Source organism: Cardiocondyla obscurior, linkage group LG06 (genome assembly GCF_019399895.1).
Source record: "Cardiocondyla obscurior isolate alpha-2009 linkage group LG06, Cobs3.1, whole genome shotgun sequence".
NCBI classification, from domain to species: domain Eukaryota; kingdom Metazoa; phylum Arthropoda; class Insecta; order Hymenoptera; family Formicidae; genus Cardiocondyla; species Cardiocondyla obscurior.
This window is the reverse complement of record NC_091869.1, coordinates 2,130,213-2,151,104: the sequence shown is the minus strand read 5'-3', so window position 1 is coordinate 2,151,104 and position 20,892 is coordinate 2,130,213. Positions and strand designations below refer to the sequence as shown.

The following is a 20,892-nucleotide window of genomic DNA, read 5'->3' as shown; positions in this document are numbered from 1 at the left end:
GATCTGCGATAACTGCCGGCGACGCCGCGAAAGAGCAGAACAGACAGTGTATAGCTCTGGCTTTTTTTTCTATCCGACGGCAGCCGAAACGCTGGCTTCACACGGACGAGCCTCTGCGTTTGTACGCGTGGAAGCCGCTATTCCGAATTGGGTTCTCTGGCGGGAACATCGCTCACTGGCGATTGGTTCATATGAATCAATCAAATAATAGAATTTTATTTTAGTTACGAGAAACTCGACTACGGGCCACCACCGTCGCCGTCGACAATTCGACTCGATGTGATTTGATATATATTTCAATGTAACGCATTGGCGTTCTAGGCCTCTAGGGTTTCCTGAAATATTGCAAGGAGAGAAAAGAGAAATTGTAGAGATGACTACTTCGAAGGATTTAAATTTGGCTAGGAAAAGTCTTGTAGCATCACTCGGGGAAAATGCGAAAGTGTAAGTTATTCCTGTTTAATGATATTGTATAAATACAGGTTGATATTTAATAGAAATGAATAACCTATAAAACTGTGGTTTATAATTTTGTTTTTATTATTATTAATAGATATTTTGAGAAGATGAAGCTGTGGTTTCAAATGAAGGTATAGTATTTGATTATCTATATCAGGTATGCGTATTTTTCGTGATATATATACCATTGTTATTTCAGACTACAAAAGAAGAATTTGATTGCGAGGCCCGTAATCTTATGACAGATGATCAGGTTCATTTACACAACGAGTTCCTGCTATGTCTCTTTAATAAAGTTCGCGGATTAGCCTCTGTCACGCCAACCAAGATAGAAAGAGATAAAGTTTCGAAAGAGAGAAGACTAAGGCTAAAACGCAAATATAAGACTGATAAATCCAACTTTGAGGTTTGTAAAAAAAAAAAAAAAAAAAAAAAGAATCGTGTGTTGTTATGATATCAAATGTATGTCATTTATATTGTTTTTTTATTTGTAACAGCCAGCAGATATGTATGTAGAAGTCTTAGGACAAGCTTCATCACCTGTTGGAGATGAACCTATAGGTGCTAATCGCTCTAGTGCTCAAGAACTTGTATTGCCAGATCGTACTTTTGTACTAGCTCGATTGATGCTTGCGGCATGGGAAAATAATATGGATGGAGCTGAAGAGAATACTGCACACATTGTTATAGCTGCAACACAAATTTTTTTGAAAAATATTCTTACGGCAATTTTTACGCGTAGAAAAGGTTATGCTATTCGAGATGGCACTTTCATTTATAATATAGGAGAACCAGTACCTAGCTCGTGGAAAAGAAATTCCTTGTACATAAATCCATCTAATTGTGGGTAAGTTGCAGATGCTAATTTTTACGTTATATAGTATAAAACTAATATTTGATTTATCTCCAAATAGACCGACAGAAATAATGAAACCTTACGGCCAAATCCCCGCTTCAAAATCAAGTTTTGAAGAAGCCGAACAAGCTACTGCTTTTTCGTATGCTTGTTCCTCACAAGCCACTCGTCCACCATTAAAACCAGTCAGCACGGCCGATTTGCAATATGCATTAAAGGTAGTAAATTAAAAACAAAGTAAAATAAGAAAAAAAAATTTATTTATTTGTTAAAATTATATTACAATTTAATTTTTCTTAAAATTTTTTTCAGATTTATAAAAATCTTGTTAGCAATCACACTATATATGCTACTAATATGGAGAGATTATATACGTATGCGACTCATCCAACATGGGAAGACTTAGAAGCAAAAAAATTATTATGCCAACCATCAACTTAAACGATATTTTTCATAACTTGTATATATACTTTGTTTTTCTTTATTTTTAATAAAAAAAATTTTCGAGTAAATTTAAATATTGCTGTATAGTATAACTAAGCGTAAAATATAATATATAAATACATAATTACATTTACTTAAAATTCAGTATTACAGTTATATAAATTTGTAGAAGTATATTTGTATTATAAAGTCAATTTTTAAATACATAGTGTTAATCAATGTTTAAATCATTTTTTGTGACGTTTTTTTGACGATATTTAGCCATGTATGGTCACTGAGTAATTATAAATTTAATTTAATAAAATTTAATAAAATTAAATTAATTTAATAAAATTAAAAACAATTATTAACTAAATATTTAACTAATCTGTAAAATATTTTCAGAGAAGTATCAGAAGAACTTTTTGGCGAGTTCGGTTTTTTTGGTCATTTTATTTTTTGTATTCACAAACGTTACAATTGTCGACTATGCGCCCACATTCGCAAAAGCCATTCTACACGCGTCATACAATACATTGTCCCTCTGGGCCATCCGAAACGAGAGACCCTTCGCATACTGATTACGAATTATAATTTCTTTTTTCGAATCTCTAAGCCGGCGTTTCTCTGCAATTTACTCTGTATGCACAAGCGTACGTATATAGTTTTAATATACTATCTATGTATAAGTATTCTTTTTGTTTTTAATTTTTATTTTTTTTTATTTACAGCTGCGCGCTTAATACGACCTGCGAAGCTACCTGGACTGGTGGGAGGAGCATTTCTTATAGTGTCTCGTCCTTCCCAAGGACCTTCCACCGTTCCAGGTAGCTCCGGGTCGGAATTTGAAAAAATATGTGGCATTGTATCCTCACACGCCGGCCGACCCAGCCTTATTTCTGACGACTGTTCTTGGCTGCTGCAAAAATTCATCCTAGCAATCTTCTAAAACGTGTCCTACGTTAAACTCGCGCTGCGACTTCTTTTTGTAACTTTTTTTTCTGCTGCTGTGTTTCAACGTACATCGTCTGGAAATGCGTAAGTAATGCAACTTTTTTTTTTTTTTAATTATAGTCCGAAAGTTTGAGTTCTTCTCGAAGGCACTGTTGTACGCGGAACAAAAATGCGGCCCGAAGGAAATTACATCCTTTTCCAAGACTGTATGTACATTTAACGAAAAGCCTGATTTCGACAGATCTTCACCGGCAACACGTTGGTCGAGACGTACGATCGTCCTACTTGAATTTTACAAAGGACACCGAGAGCTAGCAATCTTCTTGAGCGACTAGACTTTGTAAAATAATTTTGTAACAAACGCAATACAACTTGTTTACAATGATTGCGAGATCAACGACTGCACACGTAAAGTGGAGGAAGTTAACGAAGCATACGATATGGGCTGATTTCGTTGCATCCCGTACGACAGGGCTGACGAAACAAAGTAGGAAGTAGCACATGATCACTAACAACGTAAGTATTAGCATATAACATATCGCGTAACATAAGTAATTATGTCTTGAGATCGGATTACGATTGACGACTGATCGAGGGCAAAAACGCACGAATTCGTCTGTAAATACTTAAATCTTGCGCTTGTTTTTTTTTTCTCACCGCCGAGAATGCCACTCAGTAAAACTTTCTGTACATTCCTGTGCTCATTTAAGGAGGGATCTCGCTTACGAATTCTACCTGAAGAAGACAAAAGACAGGCACACGTAAAGTTACCTAAAAATGGCACTATTATAATAATGGTAACGTTAAAAATGAAATTCTATTTACAGCTGTATGTTGTTGAAGAAAAGACGTTTTGAAATGTAACGTTAATGCGAGTTTAATCAATTTGTTGGTAAATACATACAATTCGAAAGAAAGGATAGAGCGATAACAAAATTGAAGTGAACAAATTGAAATGAGAATATTACAATCCCTCTTTAAAATGCACATGTGCATATTGGTACATGAACATAATCAGCTCTTGATCTAGTAGTGTATAATCTTTATATGAAATATGTTTTATACATTTTTTCTTAGAGTTAAAATCATCAACCAATACCCCATCCGCTTTTTTAGCATAAGCCTTAAATGTAAAAATTAAGATGTATTTGCGGTATATAAGTAACAAGAAAACTCGTATTATATACATAATATATAGAACACATATACATATATGTATGTATATGCCCATATATATGTATGCATATGTGTATATTTATATGTATATTATATATATTGTGTATATATATATATATATGTATATATCTTTTTTTTTACATTTAGGAGTTAATCTCGTGGCGTGAGTTTCATCAATTTTAGGTACAAATTATGTACATTATATTACAGATATTATTTTCTGCAAAAAAACGAAGAAAATGTTGCACAATAGTGTAACATACGTTAAATGTGAAACAGTGCAGTTGTAGTAAGATAAAATGACGGTTCGCCATTAACGATTTATTATTTCTTCACGTTTTTTTGAAGGATTTCCGTGTTCTTCTGCGATTAACAATTGCCAAAACACGCCACGAGAAACGAGCCTGTATAACATTGTAAGCCGATCATACATCTAACTTATAAACTTATCCATCTAAGATCTTATATTTTGTTTGACGCTATATAATAGCTTATATAGCTTATATTATAGTCACTGGCTTAAAAACCTAGAGATACATTTAAACCGCTAAAAATCGAACTATGAAAGTATTTACAATAATCAGTGAGCACGTAGTTCCGATTAACTTTATTATCTCCTTACGTCTGGCACTCGTCTGTACATATCTATTACTACATCGCGACTGATAAATCGATAGGAAAATTATTTGTGCTAACAACTGCCCCTCGTCTGTTCGACAATCATTCTTTTTCTTTTTTTTCTTTTTTTACCACTCGGGAACGTCTCATCTTTGCGTTATATTAGTTTATTCTCGGATTATTCATGGTAACTTGAAAAATATTAACATGTACTTCGTTGTACATCCGAAATATACCAATACAGATGAGAAAAAAAAAAAAGACATGTATTGATCGTGCTGCGATAGATTGACTTTTTACTTATAAATCGGTTAACGCAATCGCAATTTCATCCTCGAACAGACGTAGAGACGTTCGATTGTCGCCTCATTTACAAATCATTGTCAGCTTTTATTATTATCACTGTGCCTTCACGGAAGCAACGTGTCAACGAGGAGCGTTTCTTTTTTTTTCTTTTTTTTTTCTTCTTTTTATTTTTTTTTTTATTAAGAATATACGTTATTCTATCAAGAACGAAACGCACTCTATCCTCTCTGTTCAGTTCCACTGAATTTCTCAATCGTAAGTTACATTATAAAATCAAAAGTCAATTAACAAGTGATATTGTAGCGTCTAACTCTTTATTACTATCATTCATAAAGTGTCGTTTATAAGGTATATCAATATGCTAATTTGTAATCTCGATCGGAGTCTGATTCTTTGTAGCATTTTAAGTTTTCAGATTGCATACCGCCTAATAATTAAATTTTACTGACATAATACGATAAAGAAAAACGGGAAAAAAGACCGAAAGATTGTAGGGAAAAATGCATTAAAGTCATTCAAATTATTTATGCTTTACCCCGTCCGCCTGTTGCAAATTGACCGCCTGATATAAAATTCCATTTTCTCATTTTCTCCTCAGTCTCGAGAAGGAAATGCTAATATTAAATATTGTGCAACTAAGGCGGGTTTTTTTACGTGTGCCGTTCGAACAAATAAAAATATTCGCGCTCATTAATGTGTCGTTGTACGTATGCGTAACGTTATACACATAAAAAAAAAAATTACTTGCAACGACCAAGATTACAACTGTTTCGTTTTCAAAGGCATTTTTTTATCGTTTACCTTTCTAATCAACGCTACTATCGTTTATTTTCGCTCAAACGTTATTGCTGATACTATGATAATATCGTCTATCTCGATTTTTTATTTTTTTTTTTTATATAAATCCTGTAAACAATGTAATATAGTACGTTGAATCGGTGCGTGACTAGTTTACTCAGAACGACATTAGGATACGAACAGTAACAGTTTTCTGTTTTCGTACGAAAGCGTATCTCATTATTCCTCAAATATGCACTTTATAAACATTATTTAGCGCGATTAACCGTAAATTTGCTTAAGGAATAAAGAACGATCATCAATACAATTTATAAAGTTAATTTGATTAATAAAAACTTCCCAATGCGTATCGACTTTTCTATTTACAAGTTTCTTAACGGGGCTATTACTTATCTCATGATGTGAAATAAATATGACATTAATCAATCCCTGTAACGCTTTCATTTCATCAAAATGCATAGTATTTTATACACTATAATTATTGCAAAGACAGCGTACGTACAAATGTATGCAAACTTGATTAGTATAAATAGTACATTAAGAATTCGTTAAGTAATTTCTAAAAGTTTGATTCCAAGAATTAGCTTTGAATTAAAGAGCTTAAAAAACATTTACGAAGATTAATATAATAATGATAATTTATCTCTACAATGCGTCATGTCTGCACGGATATTTTAACATGATAAAAAAAACCATATGCAATTGTCTCTAATAAAAAAAATTTTGTTTAAAAAAATAGGAGTCTCTTTAAATACAAAAAGTCAATATTTACGAAAAAAAATTAGTCATTTCGATAATCAGAAAAAACTGCACAAATTCAATAACAGTTACAGCTATGCCTACATCACCAAGTATTTACGAATCATACGATTAATCTCCGATTTTACATAAGAATAATAATCGAATGTAATATTTAGGCGCTTATTCATTACATTACTTATTCTTTATGCTGTCTTTTAGATAAAGGTAGTATGCATTTAATTGTTTTGTACATTAAATTGATTTAAACAAATATAGTATCTTACAGCACGTTTTTGGGCATATACGATACTGTTTGTCTACTCAAATTGTTACCACTGTATATGCATTGAAAATAATGTGAAATAAAAGCGTGACTGAAAGAACTAGGATATATACATTCTCATCGATACTTACTTCGTTCTCGTTCGTTGCTACATACATGCAGGCATTTTCATACATTTCCGTCTTCAGTTTTATCTCGTAATATATTGAAATATCGTAAATAATAGAAGTGAGTAAAAATATTTTTCACAACTGCGCCACCATGTCGAGGGGTTTTAAATATCGGTAGGTATAATCTTAAACGCTAAATCACGACTCTAAGTTAAGAATTTACCTTTTTTTAGAGCACTCATAGCGATAATCTTTAAGATCACACAAATAAAACTTGAAGGTGTGACTTCCATTCATTTGCAATTACAAATTGCTTCCCAATAATATACATTACCAAAAATACTATCACCATTCTGTTTTAAAGGCGATTCCAATAGTTTCTGCCATTTTAACAAGATCTAAATCTTGCATTCGCACAATTTTATTTTTGGGAGGTAGACGCGCTCTCCGTTTTAATTGTGACGGATTTGCTCGCTTCGGACTTAGAGCTGCTTAGAGTTCGTTCTCTGGCAGTGACTTGCGATTTGCTCGCTTCAGAAGGCTTTGCGGAAAAACTAGAATTCTGCCTCGGATTTCGAGGTTGCTGTTTGTTGAGATCTCTCTGGCTATTAGACGATGTAGAGTCATTCCGTCGTCGAAAATGATATAGTTTAGAACCAAAAGAACCGGCCCTAATTCGAAACTGTGGTAAATGCGACTCTTGCGCGTTTGGCAGTGTATTGTAGTCGTCCGAAAGTAGGCATTCGCTTGATTGTGTATCTTCTCTAGCGCTTTCAGAAACACTTCTATTTCGTATTCTTGCAGCCTGGAGCATTTCATGTATTTGAGGCTGTAAAATATAAAACAAGCATTATGTACATACACATACATATATAAGAGAAAGAAGCTCTATTACAAATGTCATTAAAAAGATAACGTGTAACAGATTTTTATTTATTCATAATACTCACTTCTACCACCCTGAAGTCTTCAATACTCTTGAATTTTGATAAATACTCTTGCAATTTAGAATCTACATGAAGCTTATCAGAGCTTTTATAATATTTCAAAAACGCCCAAAACTTTTCCAGACCATACAATTGTCCTATTGGTTCAAATAATTGAATTTTATATTAGTATTGCAACAATTTCTGTTAATATATGTATGTATAAATTTTATCATCAAATAAATTTTTTTATTTATCATGTCATTGCTAATCAAGACTAAGGTTAGGATAAATCTTAATCTTAAATATCCTAAAATTAGCAAAACACTTAATAATTTAATGTTGCACAAGTTAACCGTTCAACTATCGCATAATAGTATAGTTAAACAACCTATTTTGTGCTGATTTATTAATTTTTTCGTGACAAAGTAAAAATGCAACAAAATCTAAACTTACCACTTTCATAATCTTGTATCGTTTCCATTTCAAAATCTGTATACAGTGTATGCCTAAATTTCTTTTCTAATCCGTAACTGTAAAATCTGAAAAGGCACTCTAATCCGTATCGGTATCCTTCACAGGCATCTTCTTTGGCTATAGTTCTAAATTCTTCGTACATTGTACGATTGAAATTTTCGCGCAAGAAAAACGACCAGAAACGGAAAAGAGTGTTCATTTCTTGCGATTGTCCGATACCCAATCGTTTGCGCTCTAAAAAAAAAAAAAAGAGACACCAATATGAATGCATAAGTATAAATTGTAAACAACATAGGCACAAAATATTTATTAAAATAATAATCAGTTAAAATTTTTTCCGCATAAATATTTCTCTCAGCCGGGAAAAGAAGACAGAAAAAAAATTTCATCCTCTCAGAATCGTTCAAATTAATAATTTAAGAAAATGTTGTTATATCGCTGATACCTTTTAGACAGCGCGAATGATATTTGTGATATGCTTGTTGAGTAAATCCGTTGTCTTTCAACAAAGCATGACTCGGATGTTCGCAAATGCTCGGAACACTTCCATAACTGCTAGCAAGATAACCTCCCTCATTAGGACTTGTGCCTGCGCTACTTCTGAAACAATGAAATAAAAAACGAGATTAGATGCGTATAATTACGCAAAGTGATGAAAAATTTTCCTTTAATTATTATTGTTCAGAACAAAATTATTCTACAAGATTATTTCTTCAGTCGGGAAAAGAAGACATATATAGATAGATTCATCATATTCTCATTTAGTCGAATTATCACTATTATATTCTTTTAATTAAAAACTATATATACTTTCATAGAAAAATTAGCAATTGTTTTCTTCCATATAACTAATTTTTTTACGCTTTTTTTACGTAATAATAATGATAAAATTATTCTTTATTTCTAGAAATCTAAAATGCATTTAAGCAGCAAGTTTATAGCAAACAAGTATCGCATACCCTGTAGAATACGTTCGAGGATGATGCTCTCGAACGTCCATAATCCAGCCAATATGATGTTCCACTGGAGGATTATTGCTGTGACGAGTTTTCCTTTTCCGTGGTGTTTTAGGATCAACAGATGGTCCATCTTTTACAACAGCAAAGAAACGAGACGCAGTATTTCGTCCTTCTCTGGCACATAATTTGTCGCTCCATCGATTCTTTTCCAACTTATGATCCTTCTTATCTGGACTCGAGGTTGGAAGCTGTTAAATATATAATTTCGTATATAATTATTGTTTATCCGAAGTTTTTTATTTCATCAAAATTTGAAATACCTGAAACAACAAAGTCATAACGTCGTAATCTTCTATAGCAGGAGGAGGCGGCGGCACTTCCGGATTCGACTTTCGTGGGGCTTTCGGTGCCATTTTTTCGAAATCTTCCTGACTAACCATATTAATCGTTTTGTAGCTTCCGATGGACGAAGAGGAGCCATACTATGATAGCAATAACTTATTAATACTCTTGATCTCTTTACTTTTCAAACGTAAAAGAGATCAAAATCATAATCTTACTCTTTGAAAATTCTGTCTTCGTAATTCTTCTTCATAATAGTGTAGTCCGTCGTTAATCCGTTGTATTAAATCTTGACTCATTTTTACTCTCGTAATCCAATCTCCTGTTCTATCGTGACCTTCATGCTTTGGAACTCGAGATGATACAGGATTGATTTGTGTAAAGATTAATATTTTATTAATATCTCTATCAGACAATTCATTATCATCGTCATCTTCAGACCTATAATTATCGTATACAACTAAGATAATCGATATCAATAATCTATTAATTGTAAATCTAAAACGATACAACTTTTTTCTATTTTCCGATTTAAATCCTATTTGAATAACATGGTGAAATTTTTAGCCATAATTTATTATTAGCTGACCATTCTGAAAAAGCGTTATGTCGACCAGTCGGTGGCGGCGAGTCAAGTTCCTCGTCAAATTGAAAATCTAATTCTTCTCGTACTGCATTTTTTACACTTTCAAATTTTTCTTTTTCTTCTGATCTGTCCTTGTGTGGTTGTTTGACTCTTCTTCTCACCTGCAAATAATTCGCTGTTGTGAGATCTAACCTTTTACGCTTTATAAATTCTTGTAATTTAATTACAATAAAAATTAAAATAAAAGGTACCTCTTTCCAAGTATTGTCGCTTGATAAATCCGAGTCTCCGTTCATTCGTTCCGATAAACTGTCTGAATTAGAATCCGTGGCCGATAATTTATTGTCTTCTTTTGTCTTAGAAGAATTATTATTAGGAGGGAGAAGAAACATTTCTGCAATTGCCAATGTTTCTTTTACCTTTTCCAAGTGGAACTTGGTTTTCGTTTGATTATTTTTGTCTGTATCAGTAAATCCATTAACTTTGTCTGTCGGTACAAATTCTGGCACATTGGGATTTAGAATCTCGTTCACTGATAAAAAATTTATTTCCGATTCACTGTGTCTTCTTGTCGATATGGAATGGTAAGATTCAAACACACGAGGTACTGGGGGAATGGGCATTGTGGATAAAGGCTTTGCGACAGGACAAAATGTAGTAGTTTCAGAAGTAGGAATTACTTCGTTTTGAAATGGGATAGACAGCTGGGAAAAACTTGAAAAGGCAATATTACTGGTTATGTCCGAAATAGGCCATTTTAGCGGCTCGAACCTTGTCCGAATCTGAAAGATAAAAACATATACTATTAGAAAAATTTACGTGCATAATGCATATGTACAAACACATAAAAATTTAAATAATTATATATAACGATTAGATGTAAAGAGGTCTACTATCAAACCCCATTCATCGAACTTGAAATAAGCTCTAATGGTGTCAGCGAATCCTCTTCCAATTGATCTAGCACAAATTTTTTATCTGACATATATGAAACATGTTAGACTTTTTTGAAATGTGTGCTACAATCGTGATTTTGTTATATCACTCGCCATCTAATTATTTCAAAATATATTTATAATACCTTGTATCCATCTTCTAATTCTAACAACTCCAGTTTATCAGATTCTAAAACTGCATCTATCACCAAATCTATATCCATCGTTAAACTTTGTACACGTTGAAAAGATGCGATCAAAGTGAGAGGCAAAAATCCTTGAGCATTCATTTTACGTCGTAGAAAGAAGTCCTTCACAAGATTTTCTTCAGAAAAGTAATACTCTCTACACAAAAAATAATAAAAAAAAAAATTATTATATTCAAACTATACAAATTATATTCTTTGGTATAAAAATATCAAAGTTAAACTTACATTTGTTTTCTTATATATTCTTTTAATGTAGTAGTATCTATGTAATTTGCGTTATTAAAATAGCATGTTCCCATGTAAGGTATCATATATCCCGAATCCGTATGTTCATATTTATGGGCCTGCAAAAAAGAAGGGTAAAAAAAAACGTTACGTTGCAATACTTATCGTAAACATAAAATAAATAATTAATTAAACAAATTTTTTTAATGTTCAGTTCTACTATCGTTTATAATCCATCAAAATATGTAATCAGAGTGGTTTCCAGGTAACATCATTTCATCAAAAGTATCATATTAGCAATAATTATTTAAGCTACATATGTCAATAGAAAATCACCTGTACATCCGTTGTAGCATAATTCGTATACTCATGATCATATCGGTGTCTAAAACCACCACGACCACGGCCGCTTCGTCCTCCTCTACCTCGGAAATTTCTTCCACCGCGTCCTCGTGAATTATATCCCGTTGATCTATCGTAATCCCTCTCACGCCAATGTTCACCATCGTTCGCTGTTTATCATGATAATCGTAATTACCATTTAAATTTAACTGTTTGTTTCTATTATCACATATTGTAATTTTAATGCACATCTACATACGTAATATTAATGTACAAATATTACCTTCGCCATTTCTTTCTCTATGATTTTGAAATCTTGGTGATCTCATAGTACCACGATTCTGGGGCAAGTCAATCTCAAGCGGGACCCACTTTTGTTTATTCGCTACGTAAATGGTAATTGAGATTAAAAATAAAGCTTGAAAATTAACACTTCTCGTTCATTTGCATTTTAAATAAAAGGTAATTATTTAAAAATAAAATTACTACAAGATGTTGGTCACGTTATCTATACATAATTATCTTATCATGTCATCATAAATTCTAAGTGATTGATTCCTCACCTTTTTTTTTCTTCTCGCCGTTATCCATGTGCTCATCGCTATCATCTTGATAGTGAATCTGTTCCTTGTTCTCCTTGCCTTTGCTCTCAATGGTGTTAGATGCCTTGGAAGTACTTGGTTCACCATTGACCACGCCATTTTGTTTTGGAGGAGATACAGTGGTTTTCCTCTATATTAAAAGAAAAAAAATATCGTCTCAACCGCATAAATGCAAAAAAGTAAATATGATAAACGAGAAATAAAAGATTTAGCTTAAGTAGATGCATCTGTACAAATAACGAATGTTTCTCAGACACAGACATTTTTATCTGAGATTACAAAGTATTCAACGTTTCTCTAGCAAAATTTCTACACTTGCAGATATACATGAATCGTCAGCAAGCTCTAGGTTTTGCATAATTTACAAAATAAGAAATATTGTTTAAAACAATAAAAATAAATAAAATCAAGCGCGTCTAATTAATTACTTTTAAATATTATCATTTTAAACAGATATTTTTTTTTTAATTTATAAAATTCAGTAATAATACAAACCTCTTGTGTTCCTAAAGTAGGCCAGTCTCCAATATTCGTAAAGTCGCTTGCCTGTCGTAATATAAAATATGTACGTTAAATAAAATATTTTAAAATATTTGCATTAGGAAAAAAAAAAAATATTTTAAGCTTTGTCTTGAAATCAAAATGCGTTTAGTTATTTATGATACACTATAAATGGCATTTTACAATATCGTAGAAATAAAAAAAAATTATCTTTTAAGCTTGCGGAATAATCATACTTGCTATAAAATTGGTTATCTTCTTATGTTAGGTAGACAACTTCGTACGTGCGCACTAAATGAATACGATAAAAACAAAAATACGTACATTTTGATTGATTTTCCTCCTATCTCTGGGAGCTCTGACAATTGTAGGCTGAGCACTACTTTCAACGCCATTTTCTGTAAATAAAAAAAAAAGAACATTTTAGGCAAATATAAAAAAACCAACTTACGTAATAGCATATACGTTCCTACAAATGTCGATTAATATTTTTGGTTTGCATTAAAATATATTTGTCAACGTGAGGAAATATAAAATATATATCGAAGTAAAGTTTTAGCGAGCTACAATGCAGTTGCGATTAAAAATATTTTTACAGCAAAAACCACTCGTTGAAGGATTTGTGCTTAATGATTCAGGATTCGTGTCAAATATCTTTCTTTCCCTCTCGAAAACGGTTACTGAATAATTATATCTTTATCGGCTCCTTCGTAACCTGTGTTCCAAACTGTGTGACCTCGATTATCTTTGCCGCATACACGCGCGTGTTTCACGAATATTTTTATCTGCAACGTTCAACGCCGAATCGGAGGTGGGAAGCAGAGTAAATGCAGACTGTCGAATAAAAAGTTTCGATACAAAAACTCATTTGCTTCATTCGCCGTCAATTTTAATTCGCTTTGCTAAGCGCACTAATTATTTCTATCTCTTTGTTTCACTTATTTTTCTTACGAAACTCCTTATCGTTTTTAAACGAAAAAGTACGTCTTGTAACATCGATATTAATTGAAGAGACGAATTTCGACAGCTGGCATTTCGATTCAAGGTGGTAGTCAAAGTGGGGTTGATTAGAGTAAAAATTAGATTTGTAATTAAAAAGTCAAAGCAATACGTTGGAACGTTATAAACATTTTACCATGAATAATGAGAAGAATTCATATTGTATGTAAAAGTAACACAATGTGTGGACTCGACTGAAATTAGTATCCGTCAAAAGTTATAACTAAACCTCGTTCTTTCCCCCTTGCACTTTCTTATCGTATATCGCTTATCGCGGTTTATTCCGCATCTCGAGAAATTAAAGTTTTCAAATACTTTTTATTATGTATTTATAAAAGTCTCTCTATATAATTAGATTTAATTTAATTCACCCTTATCAGCTGACGCGTAGAATTAAAAAAAAAAAAAAAAAAAGAAAAGAAGAAAGAAAATAATTCTAAATAGAGACGTGAAGACCTTAGCGCGTTATTAATATCTTCTGGCAATTTTACATCGATTAAAATTAATTTTATTTTTATATCTACTTTTGTATTTATAATATTTTAATTCGAAGTTAATTTACGCTTTGCTCATAAGTTGATTTTATTTTTATCCGTAATATTTACACGTAATTTTGTCTCCACGCCAAAAAACCGGCGAAGTCGGATAATTATGGCAAATTGCCCCGTATGATGTAGACGTTTGAAATAATAAACAACGACCGAAGCGCATACCGTGCATTCTCTCTTAATAGGACAAGTGTAAGATAAAACCCTTTTTTCGGTAAAGCAATGTGAAAGCCTAATTATATTAAATTGTAAACCTCGAAAGAAATTGACTTGCGATAACAAAAAAAATTTATATAAAAAGACGCACAGCTCGTGGCGCAACCGGCGCGATTAATCAATCGAATTTTTAAAGGTCTGCGCACGAAAATACGCTCGTAACGTTAAGTCAGGATGCGATAATATATGTTACGAGGTGCAACAACTCCGCATAATCCTATCCATGACCTGGCGCGATCCGAATGTTACCGAAACACTGTCGATTACTGCTACAGGAAGTAATAAAAGAATACGTAATAGCTCGTAATCCTTGTACGACGATAAAAGCCTAAAATGTACACTTGCCAAATACGAATGTCAAATTTACTGATATCATCGATGACATCGCTATTTAAAAAGTAAAATGGATGACAAATATTATATATATATATTTATATTAAATGTATACTTAATTAACTTATCTATGATCATTTCCTTCATCATCCCTCAACATACTTGAATTATTTTTCTTTTACTTCTTAAAAAAAATTTTTTTTTTTTGTATCTGCTAATCACGCTTTTGAACGCTCTTTTTCGAGTGCACTTTTTGCCTCCCAAGTTTTAATTTGGAGTTTAAAAATAAGTCAGTTCTTTGCAACCTTGTAACTTTCGCCCAAAATTCCATCGCACGCTTAGCATCGCAAACTATAAATGCATATGAGGAAGACAACAAGGATGTCGACTCACTTTTAAAAGCGCAGTTTTCACTCTCGTCTGCCTTCATCGCACGTACGTAATCTCTCGTTTTAAACATCGTTTATCTATTCCGCACTGTTGCCGTGGTCAATTAACGTAGTTTAATTAAACTGCAATCTTAATGCAATACACGGTGGGGTGAGAATTTAAAAATGTCGCATATTTTTCAAGGCGATAGGCGACGGCGTCGCGCGGAACAATCGGGACAAATCTCAGCGACGTTTGTCGGGAACCTTGTTATTCTCCACAAAACCGTTTAATAGATGACAGACGATTAACGATCGCATTCCTTGCAATCTATATAAGTTAGAACACGCGACTTTTCGGACTCAGCGCAAATATACTCTCACGGTCGATGCTGAAGCCGACGGACCACCGAGAGTCGACCAGCCTCAAGAAGCAAATACCTTCGACTGGGTGGCTTCAGCGTGGACTGCAGTTTCTATCTATCCCCCCGGATATATGTAAGATATATATATATATATATATATATATATATATATATATATATATATATATAAGATTTTATCTGGTTTCTTCGTTATCTCGTCATATAAGTTTACTTATTTAAATTGCGTTCAACGCGCAAAATTTGTGCCGATGGACGCAGAGGAGGCTCCGACGACCGAGTGAAATCAGAAGAGCCCGGTTCTAGGCGCGCGAGGCAGGCACGCGATTGAAAAATATTCGTCGGTCTAGCTTTGATCGCGCAAGGAACAGACCGACCGTCCCGAAACAGGTTTCCGTTCGCGCACGACTCTCACTTTCTGCGACACATATTTTAATGTAGATCGAACGCGAAGAGAGGGGCGGAGGAGATTGGTCCATTGCGACAAGACCAAGGCCCGACATTCTCGCCGTGCGCGTTTAAAGGCTGAACCGCGGCGCCGTCCGATCAGCCAAATGTCCTTTTCATTAATATGTCTCGCGCGCATTATTTTTTTATTTTTTTTTTTTTCACGCAAAGTGCACGAGATTGGAACCTGATAACCTGATTCAAACGAATTCGAACCGAACGAGGATGAAAATCGTGAGGGCTTTCGTTTCGCAATACGCTTGATCCGCGGATTATTTCACGTCCCATTTTTCGCGAGGCTCGATCAAGCGTGTCGTTGGCAGAAATTGTTTAAATAGCGTTCCCTCTCTATTTCCCTTTTCTACGCGTGCTGAGGAAATAAGATGCATAATTGCAGAACTCAACCGAAAGTTCTCAGAAATGTGTAGCGTATTAATTCGATTCTCTGCAGGCAAGAGTGAACGTTTGAACGCAGTAATTATTAGATAAGTAAGCGACGCGTCGCGTTTCGAAAGAAAAATAAAATAATTCCTAAAGATTTTACGTAAATGTGTTGCGATTATTGGCAAGCAAAAACGTTTCGTTTTCATAAAGAATATTTCTCGTTATTTTCGTTCTACCTCTTCCTTTTGCGGCTTTAAATGGGACAAATTATTTCTGTTTAATTTTCTATATATCTAAAGTATAAAATTAGCGTGACAAACGTGTGTATGTATGTGTGTGACATGCTTATTCCGTTGATGCAATTCGCCAAGTTTATCATGGCGAGTGTCAATGTCATTGCCCTCCTACGTATATTCTCTTGTCGCGTGATCGGAAGAAATAGATTAAGCGCGGTGCCGCGGACAGATTCGGCAGTAAGATTTTTACGCAACACACGCCGGAAGTGCGGGCGAGAAGCGAACCCGGCGCGGTTTCTGTGACACGTGTCGAATCGAAAAATTCCACAGTATTATATTTTCGGTGGCGACGCTGAGGAAGCAGCCCCGGTGAAACGAGACGCCGCGTCGCGCCTTGGCGAGAAATGTGAAATTAAAGATCTCGCGTTATAACTATCTCATTATAATGCGCGAATTATTTATAGCTAAAAGGAACTTTGAACTGAACAAAACGTGGTATACAACCTGCGAGTTTTTTTTTAATAAAAGCAAGCTTTAAAAAAAAAAAATTTACTCGATTTTTTGTACAATAAAAATCAATTTAAAAAAATAAAAAATAAAAAAAGTATATGTAGCAAGAAGAATCCTTTAAAAAATCCAGGATTTTTTTGGTGAAACTGATTAATTCCAAAAAGCGATCGGAACTTTTAGCATGCAAATACCCTGAAACACGTTGCTCGCCACATGGACATTTCGATGCCACGTATGTGAGACGTGGAGATAAGACCGTCGATCGGACACTTGGAACGACAAGCTCGCTTTTATTATCACGATTATCGAATGCTTAAAACAGCGGCATACGCTACTTGAATTTTTCTCCTTAACAGTCGCTCTTAATGCAAGTAGTAGTTTCGTAAAATTAATTAAACACGTGCGCAGATTACGGGCAGGTAAGAGTCGTGCGTTATTGGAAATAATGTATACGTGTATTCCAACGTAGAACCTTTCCCCGAACGACGTTCTCGTGGACCACCGTCTTTCCTCGATTTTTCAACGTTCGCGTGCGAGCGCGTTTCTATTTTCATGCTTCTCGTTTCGTAATATATATATATCTCTCTCATCCGAAACAGGTCTCCCGTGCGGTTTGTCATAGAAACGTTCTGCGTTCTTAAATCTTAAGTACATTTTCAAGTATCCTCGAGCATCCTTCTCGCGACTAGATGCACGTGATGTCGCGCTTAACTTCCTGCAATATTTAAAATTATTTCAACATTATCGCCCGTCGTGTTAGAAGTGCCTTTTTACACTATGTGATTAAAGATCGAGAGTTTCCGACGAACAACGGTAATAAGTGACCCCTCTTTTCCTTATTTATCAAACCTAAAGCTTGCTTTACAGTAACTTTCAAGAAATAATTATCAAGATACTTGGTTAAAAAAAAAAATAAAATAATAAAATAAAATATCAGAGTATAGAGTGTCTTGATAAATTTATATAAAAAAAGAAATATGAAAGAAAAGCGAAAGGAAAAAAAAAAAGAAATTATTTTACGACCTGATGCATAATACAATCTAGTCGTAAGGAATATTCCATGAAAAACAGATACTTTGAGAATGATCTCTCGAATTATAGCGAGAGCGCACGATGACGTATTAATAAAATGAACTCGCAAGTTAATAATTATGTAATCGTTATCGCTCCGGCAGCGGAGTGCGGTATCGGAAAGTTTGAAGAAAGTTGATAAGGCTTATTTTGCAACCGGCGGCTCGGGCACAAGGCCGCGTGGTCTTCTGGAGTTTGATTTATCGACGGCGCAACTTATTATCCCTGTCGAAAAAACTCTCAATCAGCACAAAGTGCATTTCTAGCGAAGCAAAACGTCCTAAACGAGCGGCAGGTGCCCGCGTATCATTAACCGCAAAGCGGCGTAACCGCTTGATAGTAAATTCAGCACTCCTGAAATTCTCCTCGCGAAGTTTGAGAACGATTCACAGATTCAGATAAAACATTTGCAATCTTCCTGTAAATTTCTTTTTTCTGTATGCCAACAGACTATTGTGAAAGAAATTAATTTAAGTAATGCAGCTGCGATAAATTAGTTGCGTAATAAAATAAATGTAAAAATAAATTAGCTAGATAGATTTTTGAAGAGCGTAAAGAATCGAAACTTTAACTGACCGGTTGTGCCATGTTGCTCCTGCGGCTGTGGCTGTGGCTGCGACTGCGACTGTGGCTGCGGCTGCTGCTGGGGCTGGGGCTGTGGTTGCTGCTGTTGCTGCGGCTGAAGCACTCTCTTTTCCCATTCGCTCTTGTCCGCACATAATGCTGTTAGGATGCTGGCCGATTGTTGGTGCTGGGGTACAGTCTTTGAATTGGGATTGAATTGCGGAACCAATGGTCGGTTTCTTGTCCAGGGATTGACTGTGGGCAGAGGTGCTTCGACGTATTTGACCGGTGCCTGCGACTGCAGGACCCCTGTATGCGCTTCCGGTTCGGCGCCCGGCTCGTCCTTGTAATGATGGGTTTCCTTTGGGCCGTGATCGAGGACGCCATTACGGTCGGCGCGCTCTCTGTGCGACCTCTCGTCGCTGCCGCGTCTACCGGCGCCTCCGGGCCCGACGCCACTGGCACCACGTGGTGGCTGCTGATGTCGATTGTTGTTCTCCCGCAGCCGGTGACGCTCCCTGTGGCTGTCGCGATTCAGCTCGCGCATTTTTTCCTTGCGCCGGGCGCCTTTGGTCGCGACTGTCTGGAACTCGCCGTCGTTGCCGACGGCGCCGTTGTTCAGACGGTCGGCGTCGACCTGGCCGTCTTCCTCGCCAGGCGCCGAAGTAACGTCGACAGCGTGCGCCACCGGCATGCTCGACCGGCCACTTTCGTGCTTCTCGCACGCGCCCGCGACACTTTGCGGGCACCGCGTGAGTCTTTGATAGGACTTACCGCCCTTCGCACTCGCAACTATTCTCTCCCTTGCATTTGTCGTTGCCTGATGTTGCACCTGCTGCGGCTGGTGCTGCTGATGCTGTTGCCGCTGCTGCGACGGCTGCTGCGACACTGTCACCGCCCGATCGTCTATGTTCTCCTTATTGTTACTCTTGAACGCGCTCGCACGGCTTTGAGAGGCACCTTTCGGATTGAGCACACTGGCGTAGGACTGGCAGGGCCCCGCCTCCTGCCGTTCACCGCCGTCGCTTCGAGCGCCACCTTGACTAGCTAGCTTCGCCGCCATCTTACGGCGCACGACGTCAGGGGGGCAAAAACACGAGGTCCGCGGAGCCGAGCACGAGGTCGTGCGTATCCGCTCTCTCGCGGTCCACCGGGATCACCGTCGTCGAAGCCGCTCTCGCGCGGGGGCTTCCTTCGACCACCGAGACTCCTCTCGGCTGACGGAAGGAAAGGAGGCTCGCACCCGACGAGGACGACTCGCGAGCTAACCTAGCACGCGTCCTCGTACCTCATATGCTTCTCTCCATACTGAGAGGAAATGTCCCTCTTTTCGATTGTCTTTATCCCAGATGCTATTCTTCTCGGCGAAAGAAGCGCGATACGATAACGATGGAGGGTTCGTCTCGGTCACAGGTGGAGAATCTTCAGTTTCGAGACGCGCGCACGCGGTCGCGCGAACAAAGCAGATGTAGCAGCCGCACGTGCACCGTATGCGCGTTTCGACGCGCAACTCGTCGACCGCCGCCCGGTCGCCGGTTACGAACGCGGCAGCCGCGGCTAAGAGCTCGGCACTACGGCGGTGTTAAAGCAAACGAACGAACGCACGCTGACTCGGCGCTTTCGTCTAACCGCCGCCGAACGTACCACGTAGACCGCACTACCGCCGGCGCGTAACTTCTGCACTTCGAGCGCGGACCGAGGACCGACCTAAACGTCGCGGATCACGGGGCCACTCGCGAGTTCGCGGACGCGCACTTCACGCGTACGCCTCGATCTCGCCGACTCGCCTAACTTCCCCCCGGTTCCTTTACTCACGCTCGCGGCCGCGTTTATTCACGAGACAGAAGTCGACCGACAGGATCACGCGTGATAACGCCTTGCCGCACCGTGGCCGCGTGTCTACCAGCACCGGCGTGCCATCGCGTTACCGTGGATTACGTAAACGCGGCGCATTTTCGGCCAAGAGCTCTCCACGGTAGAACGGTACGTAAGACACCATGTGGCC

At 36.6% G+C, this 20,892-nt stretch overlaps 2 protein-coding genes and 1 long non-coding RNA gene across 4 annotated transcripts; 2 read left to right on the top strand and 1 right to left on the bottom strand.

The window, feature by feature from the left end:
* The first annotated feature begins 288 nt into the window (after positions 1 to 288).
* On the top strand, positions 289 to 1,826 carry LOC139103399 (transcriptional adapter 1). Its single transcript, XM_070658003.1, has 6 exons — positions 289 to 444; positions 554 to 590; positions 659 to 865; positions 957 to 1,306; positions 1,374 to 1,533; positions 1,628 to 1,826. The coding sequence occupies exons 1-6, from the start codon at positions 374 to 376 to the stop codon at positions 1,754 to 1,756; spliced, it is 954 nt and encodes a 317-aa protein (XP_070514104.1). The 5' UTR covers positions 289 to 373; the 3' UTR covers positions 1,757 to 1,826.
* Positions 1,827 to 2,304: 478 nt separating this feature from the next.
* On the top strand, positions 2,305 to 5,897 carry LOC139103403 (uncharacterized). The gene is made up of 2 exons (XR_011545879.1): positions 2,305 to 2,776; positions 2,934 to 5,897. It is a non-coding gene; the product is annotated as an uncharacterized lncRNA (long non-coding RNA).
* On the bottom strand, positions 4,930 to 20,464 carry Larp (La related protein). Of its 2 annotated transcripts, none has more exons than XM_070657987.1 (17): positions 18,900 to 20,464; positions 13,153 to 13,226; positions 12,823 to 12,873; positions 12,289 to 12,457; positions 12,009 to 12,110; positions 11,720 to 11,895; positions 11,384 to 11,502; positions 11,096 to 11,294; positions 10,266 to 10,796; positions 10,018 to 10,175; positions 9,647 to 9,869; positions 9,407 to 9,568; positions 9,087 to 9,334; positions 8,573 to 8,727; positions 8,107 to 8,361; positions 7,675 to 7,808; positions 4,930 to 7,553 (listed from the first exon to the last, which is right to left on the bottom strand). In XM_070657987.1, exons 1-17 carry the CDS (start codon positions 19,948 to 19,950, stop codon positions 7,146 to 7,148), a joined length of 4,215 nt encoding a protein of 1,404 aa, XP_070514088.1. In that variant the 5' UTR covers positions 19,951 to 20,464; the 3' UTR covers positions 4,930 to 7,145. The 2 variants fall into 2 exon arrangements, with proteins under 2 accessions (XP_070514088.1, XP_070514089.1); XM_070657988.1 differs by lacking the exon at positions 18,900 to 20,464 and adding an exon at positions 15,318 to 15,671.
* Positions 20,465 to 20,892: the final 428 nt, after the last annotated feature.